General features: G+C 36.3%; 1 protein-coding gene across 1 annotated transcript in view; it reads right to left on the reverse strand.

Annotated features, from left to right (window-relative positions):
• Positions 1-2,078: 2,078 nt before the first annotated feature.
• Positions 2,079-22,914, reverse strand: part of LOC137387499 (polypeptide N-acetylgalactosaminyltransferase 5-like) — a 30,848-nt gene continuing 10,012 nt past the window's right edge. The window contains exons 3-13 of the mRNA XM_068073938.1: positions 20,083-20,112; positions 17,301-17,494; positions 14,329-14,482; positions 13,188-13,354; positions 10,405-10,569; positions 9,533-9,732; positions 8,652-8,845; positions 7,206-7,329; positions 6,439-6,567; positions 4,388-4,621; positions 2,079-2,842 (exon numbers count right to left, since the gene is read on the reverse strand). Coding sequence (XP_067930039.1) covers positions 2,696-2,842; positions 4,388-4,621; positions 6,439-6,567; positions 7,206-7,329; positions 8,652-8,845; positions 9,533-9,732; positions 10,405-10,569; positions 13,188-13,354; positions 14,329-14,482; positions 17,301-17,494; positions 20,083-20,112 — 1,738 coding nt within the window. The 3' untranslated portion in view covers positions 2,079-2,695. The remainder of the gene's footprint in view (positions 2,843-4,387; positions 4,622-6,438; positions 6,568-7,205; positions 7,330-8,651; positions 8,846-9,532; positions 9,733-10,404; positions 10,570-13,187; positions 13,355-14,328; positions 14,483-17,300; positions 17,495-20,082; positions 20,113-22,914) is intronic.

Genomic DNA, 22,914 nt, shown 5'->3' on the forward strand with positions numbered 1-22,914 from the left:
ACTGTATATCTTTGTATTTATGCTGCATATCTTTATGTACAGATGGCATATCTTTATATGTATACTGTATATATTTATATACAGTATACATATAAATAATGTATGCATTTATATAATTGTACACTGTATATCTTTATATACACATTTAAGTTACCTGCTCTCTGCAAAACTAGTTTTTTCTGAAAGTGAGACGACCCGCTGATAAATGGATTATGTACCTCTTTTACCTCAATAATTGCTGACTGTAATGTGACCTTACTAAGAATGGCCTTGAAAGCCTGTGATTTAGCCATGTTATGTTCTTGTAGGTAGAGGCATGCCCACCTCAGAGTCATACCGATCGTGAAAGCTGGTCTCTACAGAACGTGTTGCTGAGAGCATTGGACACAATGTTACATTGGTATGTGCTTTTTAACCTTTCTGGTCCTAATCTTATGTTCTACACTGTTTCTATTATTTATGTGAGAGTATTTGCACGTTCAGGTAAACTGGGCTGCAATTGCTTGTTTCCCCTAAACATACTTGGCGAGGATAAAGAGGTATCCTTGTAAAGTTAATTATTGATCAGTTACTTTCTACATTGTTAAACATTAGTCTACTTGTAGGGTTGGGTAGATATTCGACCCTACCTCACGAAATATCAAAGAAACAAGCATCGGTCCACTTTTTTTCTTTCCAAGTTCAAATGCAGATCAGACTATCGACAGAAAATCTCTTCAAATCTTAATATTATTGCCGTAATTGGTCAACTTTATCTTCTGGTGCTAATGTTATCGCGATCCTTCTGTGAATGTTGACATCCGTGATAGATTTACAGTACCAGTTAGCAATAACAAAGCTACAAGGAACAATGTTTAAACAAAAGACAAAGTTTCATGAATTTATTCAAATAAAAACATATATTCAGTTGAATAACTGCTACAAATAATAAAGTTTCCATACTAATCTCCATTTTACAGGGGATAAAGAATCCTACCTTTCTACCAAAGCATCTACCTGAGGATACATGGAAGATATTAATACACACTTGAAAGATAAGTTACGTTTGGTGATCACATACAATGGCAGACTCTTCTAAACAAAAAGTCACAGAGACTTGATGAAGTGGATATGAATTGTTCCTGGTCACTCATTTTTTCATGGCAACATATTTTGTACATTATAACATATACAAAGCTAAAAATTATATCAGGTTGAATACACAGCTTTGTGAAATGGTGCTTTATTACTTTTATTAAATAGAATTAGCATTAATTAGGTTTATTACTAGCCAGAGAAGGCCTAAGTATACGCGTGCTTTGACAGGTTCAATGGCTGCAGAATATCTTGCATATTAGGAAGCTCACTCATTTGGAAGTGTATACAAACATAATTTCTTATTTGCTCAATTCAATGAGAAGACAACTTCATAATTACCAAAATTTAGAGTTGACCTAGACTCAAATGCGCAAAATAATATAGTTTATATAAGAAAATAGCCTTGGTAAGAGGTTTGTCCGAATAACTGTTCACTTGCTCAGTCTAATGTAAACACAACTCCCCAGCTACCCAAAATTGAGAGTTGACCAACTCTATGCAATGCGGCTGACCAATGATTGAGATGATGGCACATATTCAATTTATTACTCATTGACTGAAATAAAGTGAATTTTTTTGGAGACAAATTTGAATTTAATAACAAACAAAATTAGCTTCTCTTCCAATAACAAAATTTGAAATAAAAAGTAAACAGTGGAAATAAGAGTAGAAATGGAAAGAATTCCATTTCTGCGAGTGACTTGATTACAATTTTGTAAAAACACTTTGAGTACAGAATGTAGCAACATTTCATTACTGCAGACAGTATGATATGTGCAGGTCATTTGTTGGCTATATATGACTACTGACATAATATAATGAGACAATTGATATTTTCACTGATTAAACACTGATCTGGTTTTGCTAGAATGTAATTATTCGAATTAAACAGAGAATGGCAATACTTACAATCCATGGAAAAAACAATAGAATTGAATCAGAAATTGTTTGGATGGCAAACAGTGTTTCAACCAGTTCACATTGATGAGATATCGGTGATCTGGTAGGCTGAGCAATTGCTTTGCAATATTATTGATCAAAGAAATGAAATACAAACTGAATCAAAATTAAATACTAAGATAGAAGATTTAGTGGTTAGATCGATGAAACATAAATTGTACAAATACCTTGGCCACAGGCTAAAGTCACGCTGAGTTAAACATTAATGAGAGAGAAAGAAATGTAATGCACAAACTACACACGGCAGCGGCGGACATACTGCAGTGCGAAAAGAGAAGAAACGTAACATCCAACAATAATAATCATTAATGACTAAATGTAAAAACCGTACAAGTCATGGAACACTGAGATGAATTCGCAAGGAAACACACATTTAAAATGGCATATAATTTGGCTTCGTTGTTGCGTCTAATCACACCCGTACCATCAACTTTGGACATTATCTACACCAGTTAAGGTTGCTGTGCACCTCGCACCATGACAATGAGCATAAATTTGCTTTAGCATATTACTACAATGGAAATGTGACAATCAAATGTATTTTGCACCATGGTAATAACTAGATAAGATTGCGTATATTAAAGTGCCCCATGTCATGTACTAGCATAATGAAGAGATAAAACTAATAGACCAGAAAAAGATCTTGAGGAATGCTGTGTTAATTGTGCTGCCGTTTGCCCTTGCCCTTCTTCCATGACCAGAGCTGCTTCTCATTTTGCTCGTTACAGCTGCCCATGAGTAGCTCACGGCCGTCAGATGATGCCTCCATGCACTTGCCAGACACGACATGCCGAATGAGCCCGCTCTACAAGCCAATAGTTGAGATTACTGGGAACCATTGTCGAGTTATTTGTGCTATTGTTTGGCCAATTTTCATTTACATTTCAATTACATTTACTTATTTTCAAAAACATGAATTAGCTCACTGGTTGTAGCGGGATGAACACGACTGTTCACTAGATAGATTAACTGCAGCGTAAAAAGAAAGACAACAATTTGGTTCTTAGACATTGGATAGCAGCTGCTATAAACTACTAAGGCTAAGGTCAATATTAAAGCATATCAATTATATCAGTACTTTTAGCATATATTTCAGTACATCAGGGTCTTGGCTTTCGAATGAGCCTATATTCAATACACAAAGAATAATAGAACTATGAAAAACAGGGTGTCAAAGGTATGTCCTGCAATAAAAAAACACTTCGTTGTAGTTCCCACAATGTGATGTCATAATTATCATTTAGCCTTAGATCGTCGATCCCTTTCGCTGCCATTGAGGCTGTGATTTTCTGTGACAATCGCTGCTCTTAAACCCAATGAGGGCTAATAATAAACTAGGATTCTAGATAATCAACAATGCCTTGGGATCGTGCTAACGTCCGACCAATAAAAACACATGTTCTGGGTTAATAGATTTCGGGTGATTGTTAGAGTTTGCTTTTTTCATCCTTTCGTTCATTTTAAACATTTATAGTAATTATTATCACATCGTTTTATATATATGATTCTAAATGCTTTCTAAATATGATTATGCTTCAATAAATATACTGTCGTTGACAAAGGTAATGAAATCACATCGATTAAATTGTGACCTGCGGTTGCGTGGCCCTAGGACTATATGTAAATTGCACTTTCGCGAGATCACGCAATGCCTGAAATTAATTAGCCTCAGTCGTGCCCCTTAACATCACAATAAAAAGAGAGAGAGAGAGCTAGTGCATAATATCATCGGGAAAATATAGTATGGTGCTTGGAATCTGATCTATTTATCATTTAAATTATCTGTACATGGAGAGCTAATGACACTGATTCCTTTGTCATCTTCATTGGTTCTCTGAAGTTGTTCTACCTTCGCCTGCCACTAGCATCGTTATTGTGGTTGATAAATAAACGGTAAGAGCACACAACACCGAATATGAAAATTGTGACATAATTTCTGAGCATATACCATTGAACATTTTTGTGGCATAAAGCTCTGGGGAAATCCTATAAACACCAACCAATGTCTGCCTCACCATGTCAAACAATGGCTCATTTAAAAGCCAAGATATTGAAGAGCCTGAATAAGCTGAAACAGTACTGATGTAATTGATGTGCTTTAACCATCATAAGAGCCAAACTCTTGGGCATACTTAACCAGGCTAGTTAGAGAACACCTCAACCTAACAGAGATCCTGTGACTCGTGCTTTCAAATAATTTTAAAGTTTTTCCATAAAAATTGACACATCTCCTTAATTTGAAATTTTACCTAAAGATTTTGCCATAGAAGATTTCAAGCAAACGTAACAAATATATTCTGTAATTGCAACAATCCAAAATGAACTTGATTATAAAGAAATCCTCACTCACCTCTTCATACACCCATCGCTGGTTCCCTCCCTGCCCATGGCACATATACATGTTAACCGTCCCGCTGCCGGTATAGTCTATGCACGCCTCATCCCTCCTTATTTCCCCGGCATCACTCATAAGCCAGTACTGGTTGCCTCCTTGGCTATGACATGGCCACATCTTTACAGGTTTGTTATATGAATGGTGATCGGCTGGACTGTCCACGCAGTGTGGACTCGCACGGTTTCGAATCTAGAACATTCCACAGTTGCCAGAAATTTGAAAAAGCAAACAAGGAATGAGATAAGGGAGTGAAAGATTATGTTAACTGGCTAAATGTTATAACCATCCTCTATCTAACAAGGTTGAACAACCTTTATCTAAATCAAATCATGTCAGTGAGACAACAGCTTTTCAGAGTCAATCCTTTGATACTGGACACTTGGAAGCCACATTTTGTATGTACAGTGGAACCTCAGTTCTTGAACGCTCTGGTTCTCGACCATTTCGGTTTTCGACCAAAAAATTGAGATCTTTTCGCCTCGGATCTCGAACAAAAATTCGGTTCTCGACCAAACCGGAGCATGCGCATTAGAATTAAACGTTCGGAACAGCTCTGGAAACAGCATGAAAACATTCATTAACACAAGGAGAAGTAAGATACGCTTCATAAATTCTTTACAAAAACGAAGGAACCGTTTGGGATAACATCCATCTACTGAAAAAATTTGCTAGGGATACAACTCCTCCAGTCGAGTTACCCTAAATTATTTTGGAGGAGGATTCTCTTTCAAAGATGTGAAGTAAATGTGCCATTGCTGTTTATATTTTCTTTTTCACACGATTTCTGATGTAACTGTTCTGTTGCATTTTTGCTGTTTCATTATCAACTTCTGCAATTTTTGGTATTGTATCTTTACCTAGAATTTTCGATGTTTTAGGAGCAAAACATACAAAATTTTACTGTGTTTTATTTTTTCATCGTCACAGATCAAAAATAGTATATTATAGTAATATAGTATGTAGTATACAGTACAGTTTATGGTGTAAAATGTTAACAAATACTCTAACGAAGTTGTTTTCTCGGCTTTGAACGGATTAAAATTTACATACATGTACATTAATTCTAAAAGGGAATAATTGTTTTGAATCTCGAACAGCTCGGTTTTCGATCAACCTTTTGGAACGGATTATGTTCGGGAACCGAGGTTCCACTGTACAAGGAGTTCCCCTGATCTTTCGACAGTGTTACAGACTTTCCATCGACTGTGAAAGCACTTACAAATGCCCATGTACGTTTGAACTGAATTTCATTTTAAAGCTTTAAGTTTGTAGAAAACAATAAAAAAAACAAAGCTGAAATGGAGTGACTAGTTTTTTTTCAGTCTCTCAATAAGTAATGTTTTAGTGGTAATAATTGTAGAAACATAATGATTGCAGTAGACCGAGTCTGATAGAGTGTGTATATTTGTCATGTATAGAAAACCAATAGTTTCGGTGTAAAACTCTTGTTGCTGAGGAGAAAAAGCTTTCCAGCTCTGTCTATTTCTGAGCCTTCATCGCCATGAACTTCAATCAGTGGGTCATTAGAACCTAATGTCTTGCCAGCAATCATTTTATATTTCTCAGCTAATTGGAAATACTCTCGCTATTTTGGCGTTATCTCAAGAATTATTAGCCCAATCGACTTGAAACATCGCAATTATACTGAAAATGTACATATGTACTGCAAATTTTCATAATTCTATCTAAACTGAAAGTACAAGAAAACAAAGCGAAACTACACAGCCGAATTTTTTGCAGACCTGATGAAAAAATAAATGAAAAATTATCTTGGGTTCAGGCTTTAACGTGGTAAATCCTAGGAAACACTATATGGATAAACTATTCAAGCATTCTGAATCTAAACAAAATCTGCTCAAACATTGAATCTGCTCGAAAAAACTTGGCTGTGTAAACTAAATCAGTTACGACGATTTACTTATTTTGAATTCAAATATAAGAAGTTACTCGCCTAATCATATCCTGATAATGTGAGGCAGGTGAGAAATAATCAAAGATAGACTCACATCTCCGGTGTAGACGGCTTCATCTGGTATAAATAGCTCAGGGTAGACATTCTTTATATACCAATCAAATGACTTGCACTTCAACTTTTCCCTCAAACTCTTCCTAGATGATATATCTCCATAGTTGCCCTGTTAAAATACACCCAACCCTTACACACAAATCATACACAAGTGGTAAATTCACAAACCAAAGTTAGACGGTGTAGGCAACCTGTAGCTAACATAGTAGTGTCATTTTATGATTTGTTTATGAGTGGAGTTATACTCTCCCACAAACACAAACAGGGGACAACCTAAGTCAACAACTACACATAGTGGCAGTGTGATGAGACAGGTATGACAAGCAACCCAAACAGGTGACAAGATTATAGATTCTGGTAGTGTCAGACTATGAAGCTGTGTGTCTCGAGTTCGAATTCTGTTCAGTGCATTCTTTTTTGCCTCCAACTGTTGTTTCAGAAAGACGAACAGATATGGCTCACTCTTACTATGCTAAGTAGACTTACCCTTACTTATGGTAAGTAGACTTGCCCTTACTATGGTAAGTAGACTCACCCACACTTACCCTTACTACGGTAAGTAGACTTACCCATACTATGGTAAGTAGACTTACCCACACTTAACCCTACTATGGTAAAATTTTTAACATATATTTTTAATAATTAATTTTTTAAACAAGCTACATTTTCAGCCATTTTAGAGTTTTCCAGTTTTCGTTATATATACAACTACTAGCTAATGTATATTGGATTTGATGGCTGATATACCAGGTCATTGTTAATTCTTTCATAATAGTAGCTCTTGTAGTCATCCATCCAAACTTCAGCAAGTCTTATAGAGTTCTTCCTCACCACGTTTTCCCCTTCCTTCCATTTATATGGGCTGCGCTTCCTGTAACCATATAAGACATTCTACAATGTTAGGCTTCAACTCCAGCGCAGCATCAGCAAACAATGACTGTCATTCATCTCAGACCTATCAGATAGAGAATGTTCCACAGATTAAATTGATGTATTTGTTTAATTTTCACTTCAAAAGCTCTCTTTTATAAAAGAAAAGTGAAAATTGTTTTTGAAAAAAATGGTTTCAAAGTTACCGATGTTGTTTTGTTACGTATTTTGCTCGTTTCCGTGTTTAACACCTGAGCCATTTTCGACGATTTCCAGTTTGCTTAGCAACACCTTTTAATAATTAACTCGCAGTCTCGAGTACTGTGAGAGATCATCAGGTGTGCTGATAAACCACAGCGAATCGCTATCCGTTCAATTATTCTCTCGCGGTCGATTGACACAGGAACCGTCGATTGACACAGGAATGTCGATCGAGAAACCTAAAAGCCACGAGATGGAAACCTGTATGATGCAGGATTCGGAGAGACGTACAGATGTATGGATACAGCTTTTACTCTAGTAAAGATTTAGCATGTTTTAATTATGCTAAACTTTCCTTGCAAAATATGTGCTGTGATTGGTTATCACGTTAAAGTTTTCAAAAAATAAAAAACTAAAATGCTAAATTTTTGCTGCCCAAATCCCTATGACATATCGATGTAACAAATACAATTGTAAATCTTATTTCAATTTGATGTAAACAGATTGAAATTCGCTCAAAACATGACCATCATGAAAAATACTGTCAAGAAACTGCCAGCTAGGCAGACAGTTTTTTAGGATTTTCTGTTTCGTGCCATTTCAAGGTTGAAGCAGTATGACACAGGATGTTATTCTGCACCACAGCACTTGTAGAGCCACACTAGGTGTTTAGAAGCAGTATGACGCAGGATGTTATTCTGCACCACAGCACTTGTAGAGCCACACTAGGTGTTTAGAAGCAGTATCACACAGGATGCTATTCTGCACCACAGCACTTGTAGAGCCACACTAGTTGTTTTGAAGCAAGTATCAAAATAAATCAATAGTTTTTCATGTCTCGCACTTATGATAAACTCCATTATTAGAGCAGTCAAAGATAACAGATATCAGTATAAGCTGTAGCTAGTACTCGACCACTTCAATACGTACTATCATATAAAAAACAAGTTCTGTGATACAGTCTGACCATGTGAGTTAAAGCTGGCTGCAATCAAGCTAGATATTTCCATGAGTTACATCAAATACCTGAGTTACATCAAAAGGCTGTAAAATTGTGCTCTACTATGTCCATTTAATGAATTAGCGCGTCCATTTAATGAATTAGTGAAATGAATAGTTCACCTAAATATATGCCCAACGTGAGAGCAGGGAACAATCTCTAGAGTGCCCCCACACATCCATATTCTGAAAGACATCTCTAGATTTTCTCCGCCCCAAATGTCCATCCCTGCATCATAGGTCCCTAACTCTACGAAGTACTCATTGCTGATGGAGAACAAGCCTCCCGCCATTGTTGGCGAGTGAATTGGAGCTATCTGCGAAACAAACATACATGAATCAATCGGAGAAAACTAACAGTTCATGAGAGTGAACAATTCAGCAAATTGATTGAAAATGTGGTATAACGCTAAATGTTGCAATTGACATTGAGATGCACTCTGCGCATGCAAGCGTATTTGTTCCACTGACGCTGGTCTACCAGTGAGACCAAGCAAAATATGCATTGAAGCAGTAAACAAACAACCTGTTTAGCAGGTAACTATCTGCATTGAGTATATGTATCATTTGTGTAGCAAATACAAAACACTGATAAGTTTAGAAGAGAGTGCCACGCATGAGAGGAGTAAGGAAGGTGTGGGAAGAGATCGGGAAAAGGTGTGGGAAGAGGTGAGGCGATGGTGTGGTAAGATTGAGGGAGATGTGGGAAGAGTAAAGGCGATAGGTTCAGAAAGAGGGAAGGGGATAGGTGTGGTAAGATTGAGGAAAATAGGCATGTGGGAAGAGTGAAGGACACAAGTGTAGGAGGAGTGGGGGAGATAAGCATGGGAGGAGTGAGGTAACTTGGATTTATTCTCGTATGTCTAACAAGTTTTTCCGCAAGTCATGTCTTATATTTTCTATAAATGGAATAGCTCACATGTAGAGGTTCCTCTGTATCACCCTTTATGCATGACTTTATGGTTTTCAGCAAATCCTAAGCTTGCATTAGATGAAATGCCTACCTCATCTTTACGTCTCTTATTTTCCCGATCAGGTATTGCGTGCCAGTTAAACTGGAGATTCCAGTCAAAACCTCCTACACTTGTATGCTTTGCACTGCCATAGTGAAATTCAAGGGTTGTGTCATCAATGACATCGATGACAGGTGTCACCACTATTGACTTGTCTTTGTTTATTTCATCCAGCAGAGGTTCGAGCCAACCTGTGAGTCGTTAAAATGAGTGTAGAGATAATCAGTAGACTATAGACACAGCTCACATGAGTGCAGAGATAATCAGTAGACTATAGACACAGCTCACATGAGTATAGAGATAATCTTTAGACTATAGACACAGCTCAGATGAGTGTAGAGATGATCAGTAGACTATAGACACAGCTCACATGAGTATAGAAATAATCAGTAGACTATAGACACAGCTCACATGAGTATAGAGACAATCGGTAGACTATAGACACAGCTCACATGAGTATAGAGACAGTCAGTAGACTATAGACACAGCTCACATGAGTATAGAGATAATCAGTAGACTATAGACACAGCTTACAATTGTATAAAGACAATCAGTAGACTATAGACACAGTTCACATGAGTATAGAGACAGTCAGTAGACTATAGACACAGCTCACATGAGTGTAGAGATGATTAGTAGACTATAGACACAGCTCACATTAGTATAGAAATAATCAGTAGACTATAGACACAGCTCACATGAGTATAGAGATAATGAGTAGACTATAGACACAGCTCACATGAGTATAGAGATAATCAGTAGACTATAGACACAGTACACATGAGTGTAGAGATAATCAGAAGACTATAGACATAGTTCACCTGAGTATAGAGATTCGGTTCATATGCGAGTTAAAGAAATACCTTCTGAGCACTCAATGTGAGAGTCAAGAAATGTCAGCACAGCTCCAGATGCTGCCTTTGCACCAGCCAATCTTGCCCTGATGAGTCCCTCCCGCTGTTTCATTCGAACTATAGTCACTAACTTCAAGTCATCCATATACTTTTTGAGTTTGTCTCCAAGATGAGCTACATATGGAAACATCAATACATATAACAACATAAAATGAAAAATAAGTACAACGACTGAGCCTATCTATCCTAGCTTATATATGGTAACTAATTTATCGTCCCGCACGCATCTGTTGAACTGCCTAACTAGTCGAGCCATGCAAAGTCGTACTTTGTGCTCCATTCTCACAAAGAAATCAACACAATTTACCTCCATAGTCTAAATATATAAATCTCTGTGTTTGTCTGTCATTCGTGTGTCCAGTCATAGCTAATTGAAATTAGTAAATTAAAATCTAGCATTGAAAAATCTGCTTCGCATTGAACTTGAAACCTTCAAGTCTGCAGACAGGCGTGTTAAACCAATGCTCTATGTTTTCCTTGCCACACTATAAAATAATTGTGCACATACTTTTTTCAATAACGGCAGCTTATTGAAGCTAATTTAATAACGGCAGCTTATCAATAACACAGCTTTTCAATAATATCATTACCCGTTACGTCAAACTGGCTTCACGACTCTTATTATAGTAAAGATTTAAACACGCTTAAGTTACTAGCTTAAGTTACCCAAACTCATTGAGTAATTATTTTATTGCATAGAAACTTACATTAATATTAAATAGAAACTAAAAATAGAAAACATATTAAATAGAAACTGTAACTTTGGGTAAAAAATTCATCATAATGAACTATGCTAAAATTTACATTTATAAAAAAGTGCTCATCATTTATATAAAATAGGAAAACAGAAAAGGTTGCACTATCTGATAATGATAACATCTGGTCACTAGAAACCTTGCCTACCAATCGTTTCATCTGAAAGGTGCTAAATTGTTTATACATAAGGTGAATGTTATTGCATTATGTGTGTAATCCTGGTGGTAAATGGTGGTAATTCCTCCTGGTGTAAATGCACTTTTATTGGCTATACAAGTGGACAATACATGTTGATGCATATTTCATGATGCCTAGTTGCACTCACTATATAAAGTATATATCAGTCAGTTAAGATATGACTCAGAGTTAGTCATTTTATTCCAAGTATTTTATGACTCCTAAAGGAAATTGTTATAATCCTGAACCTATCGCTTCTGGTACCCGTTCAGGAAGCGATACACCATTTACTAATAGAATCAGCCAATAAGAAATCAGCAAAGCTAAAATTTTCAAGTCAACACCAATACGTTAGCCTACCACTTATGCCTTCGAAAGAGATGAAAAAGCATCCGTGCCGGGTATCAAAAATTAGTTTGTCTAGCTAGGGTACTCTTTAAATCATAAGTGAGGAGAATGACTTGAGCCAAAATACACATCGGTCAATAGCCAATAGCTATGGCTGAAACGAGAATGATTGATGAAAGGAAAAGATCACACTACATATATCAGATGAAGCGATGATCGGTGTAAGGTATGTAGGAAGAAGTGATGACAGACACCTCACACAAATTGTGAGAAGGGTGATGAAGTGACACCTCACACAAATTGTGAGAATGGTGACGAAGTGACACCTCACACCATATGTGAGAGGAACAAGGATAGCCTACCAAGAAAAGATTAATGATAGACAAACAGCCATAAACAAAATCACCAATAGCTTATAATAATCTAGTATTTTTCAAAAGTTGCAGTATATTTTAGAATAGCACACATTTTAGAACCTCGTTTAACCGTTTCTAACATATATTCTACTTCTTTAAAAAAGATGTGACGGCACTTGTCTACATATTGTGCAGAAACAGTCATGGGACACACACCGTTATTTTAACCTACAGGTACCTCCTGGTAGAATTAGTCTAATGATCTGTCAACTGTCAGCCTCACCCATCACCAGTAAAGCACACCAATGGATAACATCAATCATCAAGTTATGCAGCTGTCTACTAACTTGATATTTTCTTTTATTAGAGGTTTTTGTTAAACATTGCGTAAGGTAGCCTGATACTCATAATAACAACCACTCCTACTACCAATGTAATTGTGGGTACGGTGCTATTAGATCTAGTGGGTTCAGGTATGTACCGTTAAGGAACTTGAGGCTATCACATACCACAGTCTACCATTATGATCAATATTATAATGTTATTACATTGCTTAAAAATCAACGAAGTTTATTACTGCTAAATTTTTAAATTGGTTTTTATCAAAATTGTTAAAAGATTATTACAGAGAGCAAATAAAAAATCTCTCTTTTTCGATATTAAAGTTACTATTAACCATATCTGTGGCATATTTTGCGGACAGCAATAACAATGCATATATGGCAGCATTGAATGTACCGTCACGTAAAGAGTAGTCTGAGAGCCAGTCTAGATATATTTACCTGTAGATATAAATTAACTCATGAACAAATTGTCATGACATAAAGTTAGTGAAATTCTCGAGTCACACCTGCTTTCAAAGCTGTGCTTCAGCTGTTTGGTTGCTAAGCAATACTAAATGTAAAATTATGTTCACTAAAAGTTAATTTTGTGGTTAAATACCATCAGTATTTGTGAGAGCTAAATTGGCCAGAATTCTTGAGCTCATGTCAAAAAAGTAGAACCAAAACGCTTGCAACAAATACTTAACACCAACTTGTGTAGATGTAAATGTGGCAACAAGAGGTGCAGAAGTTACAGTTAGTTTGTACTTACGTTTGTCAGAGAAATCATCTACGAGAATAATTTCCTTAAGGAGTTTAGGGTCGGACCGGTCTATAACACTGTGTACCGATCGCAACAGGACTGACCAGGCTTCGTTGTGAAAGCATATGATTACACTAGTTTCTGGTAGATTTTTGGCATATGTCATTGTTTTACACCTGCAATAATTGATAGATAACTTACGAGGAATAGTCCTGGCCATACATGTAGAAAACAAGTTTAGATGTCATTGTGGCTTAGTTATAGACCATGTAACTGAAAGAGACCTCTAGGTTTCGTAAGTAAATGACTTGTACTAGTTAATTTGATGAGCAAGCAAATCAGCTACACGTACAAACACTCTTTCCTGACTAAACAGAAGTAGAGAATCACTGACCTGGTGCACCCAAGATATCACCTACTACCAAAGAGAATACTTCTGTGTATAAGGTAATCACGTATGAGCGTATTTAGTTTTACGTACACAAAAGAGAGGACAACTACCAAATAGAGTCCCTAAGCCTGCTATCTTTGTATGCATTTTTATATCAAGTCAGAGAAAAATAATTAGGATTATATATATGGGTTAAAAAAGAACTCACACAATATTTTTGTAGATTTTATCAGAAAATATAAGTATTTTTCTATCATTGTTTTTTATGTTTGAGGTGATCCGACTGCCAGGATGTTTCAAGATTAAAATCTATAAAACTTGATCGTAGTTAAAAAGCTCAGATCAAGCAAAAGGGTGATTATGACTGATGTCTATCGCTGCAAAGAGATTGACAGAATAGAGACGTGTAACGCTGTAATTCGAACTCAATAGCAATTATCAACTATTGCAACGATAGCTAATGACATTTTGAACATATCACATATTTTTCTCTGAGCGTTTTAATTGCGATCAAGTGTTATCGATTTCAATCTAGAAACATCCTGGCTGTCAGATCATCTCAAACATCAGAAACAATCCCAAATAATACAAAAATATTGATACTTTCCGATAAAATCTACAAAAATCTTTTATAAGTTCATGTTTAACCTAGCTAATAAAGATGCAGAAAACTTTTCCTAAGTACCCAACATATCGTTAGGGGAAGAATGAAAATTGTTTATTTAATAGTGAATTGAGGGCTCTGCTTAAAGCACTCACTCGGCATCCCTTATGTCAGGTAGCTGCCTATGAACGGATATCTGATTGCTAGCGAACTCATTGAAGGCATTATTCTGGAAGCCATCGTCATACTTCTTCCTGTCTTCCGCGTTAAGTTCTTCCTTGTTGATATTCACCCCTTTACCCATCTCACCTACGACAGGTATAGTAAGGGTGATAAAAAATCTCACCTATGACAGGTATAGTAAGGGTGATATGAAATCTCACCTACGACAGGTATAGTAAGGGTGATAAGAAATCTCACCTGCGACAGGTATAGTAAGGGTGATAAGAAATGCTAGAATGAACACCGAGTTATGGCAAACCCTCGGCCAGTACCATTGGATGTGGGGAGGCTTACAAAATATTTTGCTTACAAAAACATTTCGGCTGATCAAAATTTGTAACAAAATTCAAACATGTTTTTAATGTTTGTAAATACAGTCAAACATGGATAACTCGTCCACGGATAGCTCGAACACATGGTTAATTCGAACGTTTCCTTTGGTCCGTTCCCACGTAATGATAAATTGCTATAGATAACTCGAACTCAACACTGTTAATTCGAACTGTTTTTTTGCCCAACAGCTACCGAAACGGTTGTTTTCGCTTTAGAAAATCACTTTATTCAAAGCCATAGAGGTAAACTTCATCTTTTCGTAATTCATAAGCGTCGTTATTACCACCATCGGCAAAATATTTTTGTCAACGACTTTTCTAAAAGTTTGGTGAAATTTGATTTATACTGCTATACGATGAATAGCACGGGCTAGCCGGGTCACGCGCGCAAGAATTTTCGCCACGCACATACAAAACAAAAATCGCATGTTGTTTTGTATGTGCGTGGCGAAAATCCTTGAGTGCGTGACTCGGCTAGCCCGTGATGAATAGTTTTCCGACGTTGATTCCGTGTTGAATCAACGTCGGAATGTTGAATGTTTAAAACGTCTTAAAAAATGTTGTAATTAAACGTATACGTTGTCTGAGCTACAAAAAACTATTCATCGTTTGACCTAAACACAGAATACGTGTACATTCAATAAGTATCTATTAAAAAAACGTGAGTGATATAGAATGTACCGTGAAACCTCGTAAAACTTCTAATTGAACTGCCTCGGAGTGTTGCTCTTAACGAATCCCAGGTAAAGTAAGGTAATCTGCATAAACTTCAAGAAAAAACGGCAAAATTGATCGTGGGTAAAACCCCAAAAGAAAAAAATGTCTTTTCTTTTGAGCATTTCAACAACGATCAAGTTTTGCCAATGTCAATCTGAAAAACGTCCTGGCAATAACATCACCTCAAACAACAAACCAATCTCAAGTGATAGAAAAATCTCTATACTTTTTCATGAAAACGTTTTAAACTTTACATTAGAAGCATTTAATTTGAAACAAGCCATTTGTGCTTTTGATTTATATTATAGTTTGTATATGTACATGTATCTACTAATAAATAAGTAAATATATGGACTTGTGACAGTGCTCTGATAACTTGAATGCTCTGATAATTCGAACACTTTTGCTCGGTCCCTTGAAGTTCGAGTTATCCATGTTTGACTGTACTTATAGTTACAGAAACCTTCGGCAGTTCGACAATGCTATAGACTGGTGAAGTGTGCACGTTTTACTCGTGAAATGCGCATGACTTAATGGTTCTACTCTCTGTCTCAAGGCCTACTCGGCGTTTCGTTGGTCGGTCTTAATTTTGATTAAAAAAGGTTTGTCAAAGTTTTAATAGCGATTTTAGGCCAAATTAATCTGTCTATTTATGTATAATCCGATCAGATGGGTAAGGTTTAGGATACTGTCTACAAATAATAAAGACTTGGGAACATATTTAAATAGGTTTATATGTGTTTTGTATTGTTATTATACTTAAACGACTCCACTAAAAAATGGTTAAATTTGTTGATGAGATTTCGGTACAAGGGTTTGCGATGGCCGTTGATGAATAATTTTCGTGAGTTGTGTGCACATATGCATTTATCATAAAGATCCCGAACAATCGCTTCGCTCGTGTTTGGTCATGGGAAAATTCAAACATGTTTTTAATGCTTGTAAATACTTATATTTTTAAACAGTTTGTTTTGAGCTGCCTTTTATTATTATTCGTGAATCATTCAGTTTTTACATTAAATTCAATCAAATCTTTATCGCAGTTTTGATTTCATGTTAATAATAACTGCTGACAATTGGTAAGCCAACCTTCATGAAGCAGCTGTCCAATATATCAATCACCCGAGTTTGTTGCCACTCAGCACAGCAGCCGCAGTTATCACTATGTTTTCATGACACGCATCATGCGGGTTTGGAGTTGTGTTACCATGCGCATTAAGTGTTTGTATGGACATTCCCATGATGCGGATTGACTCCGGTGCCGTGTTGAAAAAGGTTACGAATTGTACACTAGAAGTTAATAATTAGTGACGCACTTGTCAGCGGCGCAAACACGTGAAACTCGATCGAGAAAAGGCGAACGGAAGTATTGAAAATGTTTAAAATTGAACAGCTGGCACGGTATTTTAATGCGCATCATTCGCGAGTGCTGTTTCCATTATTCGCAAGCCTGATGGATTCGATAAAGTTTTGCGAATCACAAAACTTGCTTAGCTTGCGGATTTATGCAGTTTCCATGATGCAGTTAACTTGCTGATTGGCTCAAGTGTGCGCATCATGCGTGTCATGAAAACAGTGAATGTTGCCTGTGAATTTATGTAATGTCCGCAGTAATGTTGCCTGTGAATTTATGTAATGTCCGATGCTTATTAACACCAGGTTATGCACTAAATAAAGGAATTAAGATTATCTAGCGAACCCGAAAGCATGAGGAACACGCCAACAGATGACATTATTATGATTAATGACTACAGAGTGAAGAGAGTAATTTCTTTTAACTATGACGATGGATTAAAGACGACCTTTTCAGATTCGGTTGAATTCTGATGGCAGGCATCAACATAGTTCATACATACCTGGAGCATTTGGATTGAGCGTTGGTTTTCTAAGTTGTATGTGCAGCGGAGGGGGTATGATATTTCTGTCTGGCTCGGCCATCTGAAAGAAGCCAACCACTCTCTCAAGAGGTTTCTGTAGCAAGGGCACTTGTGGAAATTCAAACTTTTGGTGGGGCTGAGAAGGTTTAAACTGCTGAAGATCATCTCTGGATCTGTGTATAAAGTGATTGAGTTAGCCTGTGATTCTAAATATACTTGGCCCTGAGTTTGGGACATTATCATACTATACTAAAGGTCTTTTCGGAGTTTATGCACTTTTCTTGAGTCTTTTCGGAACTCAAGCTAATTCATGGTTAAAACTTCCGATTCTAGACTTGGAGGAAGTTATCCAAAATACACGACACGAGTGGGTAATATCTGCATCTCAATGCTCTGGTAATATCTGCATCAATGATTCAAACCATGTCCACCAATAAACAAATAATTTTTAGTGTATTTTCATAACGAAGTGTTCATCTCATTACTGTTACCTTCAATTTTAACACAAATTTTAATGAAGTTTTACCATTGATAATGTTTTTTTTGACAAAAATTACTATTTTTTTAATTTGCTTGCATTTTAATCCTAACGTGTAATTCCGATTTCATAAACAAGATGATAATGTGCCTGTGTGAAGCTTAAAATGAGCTGTCTACAGTCAACCTACAATCACCAAAGACAGCACTAACTCATCAAGTCTCAGGCAATACCTCCTTGACTCATCAAAATGGTTGTTGTGAATTGTTTTCATCTACATAAATTGACTAACTGCTACCCAGGGCCCAGCACTATGACTAGCTATACAAATGCTCATATGGGTCCTCATTGCACCTACATTTTTCTATTTCTCACTGTTCTGTACTTCTTTCAATGAAATAAAACAATGTTACTACACCACTGCATTCAATGTCTGCATTTGATCAGGATTACATTGGTGATAACATCTTAAGGAGAAAAGTTTGTCACTTTTCAACTGTTATCAAGCATCAGTAGTCACCAGCATGCGGGCTGAAAAACTTAAGATATTTCATCATTACATTCAAGGAACACATAAATCCAGATTACATGAATTGCGTAAAGTTGGTGTGAGACCTGCATGCTGCAACACTAGCACTTTCTTACCGGTGTAATTACATATTTATTACAGATTTCTAATATTAGAGGTTTTTGTTGAACTTTGCTCAAGGTAGCCTGATACTCGGAATAACAACCAACCCTACTACCAATGTAATTGTGGATACGGTGCTATTAAATCTAGTGGGTTCAGGTATGTATAGTTACGGAACATAAGGCTATCACTTACCACAGTCTACCATTATGATCAATGTTATGTTATTACATAGCTTAAAAAGTCAACAAAGTATATTATTGCTAAATTTTTAAATTAGTTTTTATCAAAACCTTTAAAATATTATTACAAACAGCAAATACAATATTTCTCATTTTTGCTACATTAAAGTTACTATTTACTATATCTGTGAAATATTGTGTGGACAGCAACAATATTTTGCGGACAGCATTTGCCGACACATAAAGAGTAGTCTGAGAGACAATCTAGATATACACTGTATTTACCTGTAGATATAAATAAACTCATGAACAAATTATCACGACATAAACTTAAAGAAATTCTCGAGCCACACCTGCTTTCAAAGCTGTGTTTAAGCTGTTCGGTTGCTAAGCAATACTAAATGTAAAATTATGTTCACTAAAAGTTAATTTTGTGGCTAAATACCATCAGTATTTGTGAGAGCATAAATTAGTCAGAATTCTTGGATTTACATGTAGGCCTATGTCAGAGAACTAGAATCAAAACGTTTACGTTAAGTAGGGTAACTAATTGGTTAACACCAAGAAGAAATTACATGTAGTGTATAAGAAACTTTGTATATAAAACTACACAGACAACTGCATTAATCTCTATCCGCTAGTAATTGCCTTTGTGTAATGATGCATCACCATAGCAGACTAAACTAACTTCATTGCTTTCATGGCATTCTCATCTGAGTACTAGTTCCTTGTATGATTCAAACCTGAGACTGCAAACCGTTCTCATTATTTAAACAAAGAAGCGTTAGGTTGACCCCTAGTGGTAATTCTGTTGATATGACAAACATTGCAAGTTTGATAACCTCTGTGAATGCGGCGGAGTTATTCTGGAATATCAGATGCCAGCAATGACTTGCTCAACCACAATCAATGTTTGATCAGAGCATGAAGATCTCTCGATATAAGTCCAGTTCACGATATCAAGAACCTTCTGTTCGAGTTATACGGCTGTCATACAATCTAAAATCTAAACTATTACCTATCACAGTTTAGATAGCTATTTTACTACCAAATAGCTATTCTGTACAAACCTTATAAACTCTGCCCTATCTACTAGGGCCTATTACCTCTTAGAGATAGCTTCAAATGTAATATAGGAAATTTAATATTTTACCAGTTACCCAAATATATTACATGTATATAGACAGCTAAACAGTTGAGGAAACCAAGCAAGGAAGAGTCATGCTACCCACAAATCCTGCAACCACATGTAAGCCCAACGAGATTAGCCAATAAGCTGGCAGGACATGAGGGGAAGAGAGAGCGAGAGAGAGCAAGAGTGTGTGTTCTTGAATAATGGTGTGCATAGGAAAGAAAAGCACAAATAACACTTCTGAATCCCTTTATTCACTGTCTGCCCCTGACTATCGAGGCATCCTTGTGTTACACATATATCTAGAAGAAACAGGACACTTATTACAAAGAACATACTTTCTGCCTTTCCGTAGGAAGCTCCACGGTCTGTAAATTGACAATCAGCATTCTGATAATGAAATGCAGAAAACTAAATGGTCTCCACAACATAAGACTGACCCAAACAGTGAACGTTTACCTATTTTTAAATAAGAATTTGAGACTTTAAATAATCATCCACTTTACAACAGAGCATATTCTGCGGAAACTCAAGTGATTGACGTACACCAATTGAAAAGAAGATAACTCCCATCATCTACACTGCTTCATTCTCTTATCGAAAGGTCACGCACAAGCTTATTTAATTGTTGGAACAATTGTTTGAGCTGGTCGTAGTTGAAACCATAGCTGATATACAAATAGGATCTTGTGGGACAAATTTACACAAGCCTTTAATAAGTTCATATAAACTAGTACCGTGGGCAGTGAGACCTCATCATGCGTAACAGCTACCTATACGCACAATTATTGCATGATACAACAACATGGTAGAGTGGTGCAGATGGTAGCGTGCTAGGCTGGAAATTTGAATATTGAAGTTCGATTTCTGTACAGAGTAATCATTTTTCCTAACACTCTTAGTGTGACTTCAGACAGACGGACGAACACGGCTATTATTATAGTAAAGATTGTCACATAGTCTATCGCGCTTTAAAAATGACTGAAGAGTCTTGCACCTTTTGAGGCATTCTTAGCAACTTGGGCTAAGAATTCCGAGAAAGACTTATCATGACAGCCGCTAGTGTACACATATTGGTGTATGTATATACACACAATTGGTGTATATATATACATCAACAGTATATGAAGTATGTATTGATTCATCTTTGAAAATATTTATTATTCCTCAACTGTAAGAGCGAAAAGGGGCCTGAAATTATAATTATTATAATACATACAATATTATTTTATTATGTCTATTATAAATTATTATATGTTTATGAGTACTATATGTTTTGGGTCATAGCCTAGAGTATAACCGCTATATTATCCTTCGTTTTTTCGTGACATCATTTTATTGTTGTCGGCCATCTTTATAGACAATTTTATCATTAAAAACACAAAGCTTTTGCAATGATATTTTGAAAACGATCCTTTTGGTTGCAATTTATTTATTATAGTATTAAAACAACACCTAAAAGTACTAGTAAATAAAAGAAAAACGATTGTTTTCTACGAATATGGCGGCTTTTTCGTGAACGAGCGCATGTTCAAACGACTTGATGACGTCAAAAAACCGATGGATATCCAAGGAAGCACTTGGTAGCCGTTTCATGGTGTTCACAAGTATTTGTCATTGTTGCGTATTCATGGCTATGTTCAGCCGCTAACAGCCACAAATACAGGTGTACCTATACATATGAGAAACTCGAGATACGAGCTGACTTTCGAGCAAGTTTCTTCCTTGATTGAGATAGGAGCCTACGAACCAGTTCTCGATGACCACTACATTACATGTCAAGTATGCGAGAGGCCGCTTTCGAGAACAGCATCGCTTGGTCTATCTCCTTAAATCAGTTTGCAAAGGGTTTTCAAAAGGTCGGCTAAAAGTTATAGCGAAAGCGGGGCGAAAACCGCTTAAACGGAAACAAACACTAAAAAATACAATGATAAAATTAAAGTAAGTTTATTACAAGATTAAAACTTTGCGCCAGGTGTGTGTGTTTAGTAAGCTAAACTTATTGAAGTCCAATTCAAAGTTTCTATTACATGGAGTCACAAAGGTTTAGTGTACCGAATGCCTTGCTGTCGAGTCTCTCTCAGACAGCCGTTATCCACTACATCTGTCTCGAAGATAAAAACCCATACAGCAGTGCACATAGTGAAGTTACATTTTATTGCAGATTACAACAAATAAATAGGTATTGTAGGTACTGAATTACAGCAATTGAAAACACATTTTCAACTTTAATATCTTGTTTAGGTGTTTTTATAGTATGGCAACGGATTAATTTGTACTTGAAGAATTTATATCGAAAAGTGCCTTGAGACACCAGTAAATTGACTTATGAGCTCAGTCTCAGAATGCATTCAGCTTCTATGTTGAGGTATGACTGTACAGAACTTTATAGCACACGCTGAGAGCTAAATGAATGAGAACCAAATGCTGAGAACTAAAGGATCTGACTCATCTCAAGCAAGTAGCAGAGAGATAGCATTATCATTAATAAATAACGCCTGGTACGTATACATATGTTGGTATAAATGCATGAAAATGTATGCTATAAACATTTTCATGCTCGTTATGCAACCTTGAATACCGGCACGTCCTCAAATCTTATGTTGGCATGATATTCATAGTATGCATGGTAAACTGCACAGCTATAAATAAGCTAAATAAACCTAAATTAACAAATATTTTTTTGATATAACCGTAGTCCAATAATCTGTAATTAGTTGAGAGAGAAAGTAGGGTGTTGGTACTATTGGGATGGTGGTAGTATTTAAAAATGGTTCGCTACAAACCTTCAGGCAGAATTTTGAGCTTCAGAAACCTTCAGAAGGTTTGTTTGGAGGAATACGTAGACGCTGATGCATAAAAATCTTATAAAACATTGAAAGACATTTTTGTTTGGGTAGCCAGAAACAACTTGAAAAAATTGTTTATAATATAATTTTTGTATTAAAGCATTAATGAAACTTTTTAGTATTCCAAAGAGCTTTTACTGCTTCAGTCACATAAGATGTGCGTTAAAGCTATGTGGCTACATAAGGTCAGTCACATAAGATGTGTGTTAAAGCTATGTGGCTACAGAAGGTCAGTCACATAAGATGTGTGTTAAAACTATGTGGCTACCGAAGGTCAGTCACGATGTTTCCAGAACAATCACATTCTGCAAACATCGCGAC

This window comes from Watersipora subatra, chromosome 2, assembly GCF_963576615.1.
Source record: "Watersipora subatra chromosome 2, tzWatSuba1.1, whole genome shotgun sequence".
Classification (NCBI taxonomy): domain Eukaryota; kingdom Metazoa; phylum Bryozoa; class Gymnolaemata; order Cheilostomatida; family Watersiporidae; genus Watersipora; species Watersipora subatra.